At 37.6% G+C, this 6,000-nt stretch overlaps 1 protein-coding gene across 1 annotated transcript in view; it reads left to right on the forward strand.

Moving 5' to 3' along the window:
* SLC39A12 (solute carrier family 39 (zinc transporter), member 12) overlaps positions 1-6,000 on the forward strand; it is a 34,562-nt gene that overhangs the window by 21,486 nt on the left and 7,076 nt on the right. Inside the window, exons 9-10 of the mRNA XM_009887124.1 lie at positions 1,764-1,827; positions 5,563-5,721. Coding sequence (XP_009885426.1) covers positions 1,764-1,827; positions 5,563-5,721 — 223 coding nt within the window. The remainder of the gene's footprint in view (positions 1-1,763; positions 1,828-5,562; positions 5,722-6,000) is intronic.

The following is a 6,000-nucleotide window of genomic DNA, read 5'->3' on the forward strand; positions in this document are numbered from 1 at the left end:
ATTGACTCAGACCTTTTACCCTCTTTTCTCTTTTCCCACCAAATCTTTGAAAATTGTACGTAGTATCTAGATACGTAGGTTCCTGGTTATTTAAATTAGAATCTCCAGAAATCTTCTATAATGTGAACTCTGTTTTACTAAAGGAGTTGTGAATGGCAAGAGCCTCATGAGCCACTGCTAATCTCTCAAACACAGTTGGGAAACTCTCAATGGAATGCAGAGCAAACAGACAAGTAAAGAATGTTTACTAATTTGTGAGCCACGTCATCATTTCCTGTTTATGACAATGAATGAGCTCGTCTTTCCTCTCAGATGCAAGATTCCCCTGAAGTTATGTATAGATCTCATGAACTAGCCTGGCTTAGCTAGTTTGTACAGGCGCAGCCAATTTTTCAGAGTCATGTGAGTAATAGTAAGACAAACACTGGTTGACTAAGAAAAGCTTATAAATCCTTCAGGTCAGTGATTAGTCTTGCAGTTTTGACTCAGAGTTCAAAGAAGTGGCATGTGAATAAATATTATAAGAGAAGTGGAACAATTACTGGAATTCATATGACTGGCTGCAATCATGGGAATTAAAGACTTTTATTTTTCCTTTAAAATGTAGAATTTAAAAACCAAATCCTTTCCCTTCCCTCCTCAGGCCTCTACAGTACATATCCCACATCACAACCAAGCTAATAGCAGCCAAGAAACATATCCTGTTTTGCAGCCAGTACACATCTCTGTTTTTTGGAGTGGTGGCTGCTGCCCCTAACAAAGCACTCTTCCGTGCTGCTGTTGACTCTTCGCTGGCTGCCATGGTAGCTTTAATATGTTCTTGGGGTCTTTTTTTGGCAAAAAAAAAAAAGAAAATAAAGTGATTATAAATTCAGTTTTTCTAGTTTCAAACAAACAATTTTTTTGGCTTATCTCTCCCTGACACAAATTTCTAATAATTTCTCCAGTCAGAAAGAAAAGCCCCAGGGAGGTAGGGGGAGAGAGAGATTTCTCATGTTCTCCCTTCTCTCCCCAGAGCTGCAGTTTCTGTTAATTAAACATTAGGGTTGATGCATCAAATTAACTGTCTAGGATGAGGACAAAGATACTGTCTCCTTCTTCACTTGAAATAAGGGTAAATTTCACTCATTGCAGTGGAGCGTACTCATGTGCTGCCATGCCCAGCCAGTGAAGCCTGATGCCGAGACAAAGCCATAGCTAAAGGCCAAGAGGCTGTACCACCCTAAAGAAAAAAAAAAAAAAAATTTGAAAGGACATGAAACCTACCTATGATCCTCTTTTTTAGTCTTGTGTTTTCACAGAGTAACTATGAAGAACATGAAGTCCAAAAAGACTGGTGTCTACCCATTTTTCCTTGGAAATCCTATAGACACCTACAGGAAACTACAGTCATCGAATCATTATAAAATGAAAAGATACAATTTCAATTATGACATTCTTTTCAGCTCTGCATTTGGCTCAGATTTTTTGTGTATTCAAGCAGAAACATGATTTTCTTGGGTTACAACAGTGCTTATGAATGTCTGTCTTCCTACCTGAATTAGACTGTAGCCATTTCTGGGCAAGGGAGATTTCTTTTTCATGTGATTCTGCACTACCAATCACACTGCCAGTGCTCAACAAATTATTCTAATGATATCTATGCAAATAACAGCAACTACCTTTAATTAAAAAAGCTTGAACTTATTTGATATTTTCCTGTATTTATAGCAGTAGCTGGAAGAGCCCCTTAACACTGATCCCTTATCTTTGCTTTTAACTAGAGAAGCCCAGAAGATTCTGAGCCTGCTGAAGTTCCTCCAGAGAGTAAGGCAATCAGCAAAAAAAGTTAGTATCAAGAAAAAGACTAGACAAGCAACAGGAAAAGCCTTAAGACCTAAGACGTAATTGAAAGTGTGAAGCTGGCTTTAGCGCTGTGTTTGCTGTATGCTACCTCACCACATCTGATGATGCTTGGCTACATAATTAAATTTCTTCTTAAAAACCTTTTCATCTGCCAGCCCTGTAAATGTGAAGTTCATTAATCCTATACTGTCCCTGCTTTAGTGTTTGTTTACTCACTGTTGCAAATAATTTTTCTAAAGCTTTTGCTTAAAGGGAAACATTCAAAATTTAATGCAAAACAGATTGGGCTTTGCTTGGGCTTTTATTTCTGAAGGTAGTACGACGATTGGTTTTTTGGCTCAGTATACTAATATAATTCTGCTTCCTTCTTCTCTTACGCGTTAAAGCAATAGCCTTCTTAAACCAGTAATGATTTATTACATGTATGGAATTATTGGCTTGTGATGGCTCTCAGTTTTAGGATAATCTGTTTTGTTCAGAGAGCTTCAAAGTAATTCTTATCTTCTCTGTTTTGTTGCTGCTTACTCAAAAAAAAAAAGGGGGGGGGGGGGTTAGAGCATAAAGCAAACTCTGCCTTTGACTGTAGTTGTGTGCCCTTGGTGAATTTAGTAGATTTGTAGTGATTCAGCTGAAGGGATAGCATTTTAATTGAAATCAGTTTATTTCCTAGAATGGACACCCCTTTATTTTGTGATCTCAGATCTCAGGTCAGCAGTTTGATTTACTTAAAAATGTAATTATCTTCTTCTAGGTTTCTAATATTCTTCTCTGTTCTTGTGGACTTCATTTCCATTTCTGAGGCATTTGAAATCTGGATTTCCATTTCTTCAGTCTCACCTATCCAGCAGTACACAATCCAGTCCCAGTTTTAGTGTGACTATTAGTCCATCTTTAGATGTTTCCATTCTGTTCAGTCATCATTACCTGCTAAGCACAAACAAATTTCTAGTGATCTTAATGTTATTTGTTCCAAAAAACTAAATTTTGTCTATAACTATATTTGATCTAGTTTATCAGTAAAATTTCTTGTTTGGTTCTATTTTTTTTTCCTCATAGCTCAGTTTTACCTCTATATTAGAAATCAGTAAGTGAAACCACAATAGGGAAGGGAGGATGGTTTTGTTCAGGGTTTTTTGAGAATACATTTTTTCAAAAGTTTATGTTGTTACAGTTCTTATGAATAGCAAAATGCATAAACATACCTGGGCACCTTGATACTGAGCTAAACTTTTAGGTGGTTTTTTTTTCCCAAAATGGAATGGAATCTGCAGCTCTAAGACAGAAGCCTGCCATCTGCAGAAATGCCAGACTTCCCTGTAAACGCATGTCAAGCAGGACTGCGAGAGGAGTCAGTCACCTTAGATAGTCAGTGAGTAACTCAGAAAGCAAGAAGCTACTGGAAGAAAAAGATCTATGACTTCTCACTGACCCTCTCCTCATTTATCCACACTTATTCTATCAATATTTGAAAAGATGAAACAGTAGCATTTTATATTTGGCATATTCAGTGAGAAGTTACATTTAACTATAAACATTTTTGCTGTATGAGTAATGAAAATATTGGAAAAAAGATCTATGTATGGATAAATGTTTGCTTTAAACTTTTACTCAAAGCTTAAAAACCATAATCTATGGTGAGAGTCCTGCACCCTTTAGCTTTATGAAAATTATGGAATAGAATTTGTTATGAGTCCCGATCCCCTATTTAAGCAGAGAAAAGTATCAAATATAAATGTAGGATTTTTTAAGAAGAGGATTTGTAGAAATATGGCAATAAGCTAGTAGTTAATAGTTACTGTTGCAGCAACTCAGTGAGATGATTGCTAGTAAAAAAGTTGCTTTAAAATAGGCTGAAAGTACATTAAGATAAACATTCAGATTTGTTTACATATGCATCTTAACTTTCAGTCAAGTAAGTTCACAAAGCTTACATTTGCAATTGCTCCACAATGTTAACCTGATCCCTATGTTATACTACAGGCAACAGGCTGGAGTGAGTTCCCGTAATTACGGTACATCTTCTTCAACAATCAGAAACTTGAATAAAACAGACTAATAACATCTCAGGGCAGGCCATGATTTCGTCCTCGCCAGTGCTTATTACAACTCACAAACTTAATGTCGTGCAGGAATCTATTATTTCTATGTAACTCATGCTCTGCACTATTGATTATAAACTGCCCATACTGTTTAGAAAGAACTGTGCAAACTGGGGACATCCACGTCTGGCTCTGTAAGCTGGCAGGAAAATCTCACAAGTCTGCCAATTGTTCTGAACCCGCAGAGCTCCCAGGCAACTAGGGAGGATTTTCTGAATACAGTTGTTAGGCTTTTATGTGCTGTGTGTGTTTTTTATAATAGTCTGAAGACTTCAGTTCTAGCCAGTTTCTGTAGGAAAAACATCTCCCCCATCACTATAAAATGGTCATCTCTGAAGAAACATTACTCAAGTGAAACCTCGTAATAACTATATTCAGACAGTTCTGTGCAGCTCCACGTTAGCTCCTTAGACTGTTGTATTATGTCTGCGTGGGGCCAACAAAAGTCAGGAAAATACATGATATTTAGGGCCCAAATCACGGCCCTGCTTCTTCAGGCATAAAAGCAACCCTTTGCAAAGCGTTCTGTCCATACTCTGTAGAGGGAAGCTGGATGAGTTTCCTGAGAAGCATTAGGAGGTCCTGCTTGTAAGATTACAGATAAAATGGATGGAACAAAGTACAGGATAGGTGAGCCAATTATGTGTTGCTAGCCCTAGACATTGAGCTTATGTATGGAGCCTCACTGCTACTTGAGATGAAATCCCTCCCCCCAAATCCATTCAGCATGCCAAGTGGCTGTCTGCGTTACAGGCTGGACGGAGAGACTCTCCCTAATTCCCTAGCTTGATTTCAGTGTTTTTTGTCACTAGTAGCACCTTTCTTCACGTGTCAGATGCCTGATCATGAACATCCGATGTACTGTTCTACACTAAACCAAGGTCACTGAACAATATGGGAAAGAAAAACAGCCATCTGCATCCATGAGTGGTGCTGCAGACAGGAGTGCTATGAGCATAACGACCATTAATTGATTGGAACAAGAGTTGGAAATGAGCATGCAGTAATGCTGTACTAATAGTGATACTCCGAGGCTTGTTGCCTTTCATCTCTATCTTTCACTGTAATACAGTCTCATAAAAAACAGACCCTGAAAATATTACTCATTAGTAGCATGTTTTACAGTGTTAAAATGATCAGCTGCAGGAAACCCCATATTCTTCTTCACTATAGCTGTGCAATTCTGTTAGCGATGGTGGAAAAATTTCCATCTTTTAAAGAAACAAAAATAACACCTAGGAAAACTTGTGTGAATTTCAGCAAAGAAAGAAAGATTAATGGAAACCCTTAGGACCTATCATGAGACTGGACTCAAACCTAATTCTAATTTTTTGTCTAATAGTTGACCTAGTAAAAATAAGGAAGCCACTTTCTGGTATTGGCATCTCTGAATTATTCTACAACCTTCTTTTTTTTGTTCCAAATGTATTGAAGGAAGTGTAACAATAAGGATAAAACAGAGAAACACTATTGTCCTCTGATTAGTACGACTTTTCATGTTATATGTGAAGTCACCAAAAAACCAAATCATTTCTAACATAGCAAAAATTACAGGATCTGTTTGTGTAAAAACTTCTAGGCTTTTTTTGTTGTTTGTTTTTTGTTTGTTTTTTCCTAGGTAAGAAAATTAGCTTGTTAGCAATAATGGTTCTGGTGGGTGACAGTCTTCACAATTTTGCTGATGGCTTGGTAATAGGAGCAGCATTCTCGTCCTCAACAGAAACAGGTGTGACAACGACTATTGCTATTTTGTGCCATGAAATTCCTCATGAAATGGGTAAGAGATACATATGTGTATTTTTCTTGATTTGCTTTGTAGTTCCAGGTTTTCCAAGGGATTCTTTCCTGTGTGACTTTAGTGGGAATTCTTTTTGCTTATAGCATCATGAACTATAATGTTAATGTGTGAGAGGGATATGTAAGTGCCATCAGGTCCTAGTGGCCCTTTATTCTCATGTGTACAGACACAAAAAATAGTAAGCTGTGAGCAAGAGCCACGTGTGCCTGGCACAAGGGGCTATCCCAGAGTTTTAATATGCAGCAGAGCCGTTTAACA

The sequence above is a fragment of the Charadrius vociferus genome, unplaced genomic scaffold (genome assembly GCF_000708025.1).
Source record: "Charadrius vociferus isolate BGI_N301 unplaced genomic scaffold, ASM70802v2 scaffold126, whole genome shotgun sequence".
In the NCBI taxonomy this organism is placed as follows: domain Eukaryota; kingdom Metazoa; phylum Chordata; class Aves; order Charadriiformes; family Charadriidae; genus Charadrius; species Charadrius vociferus.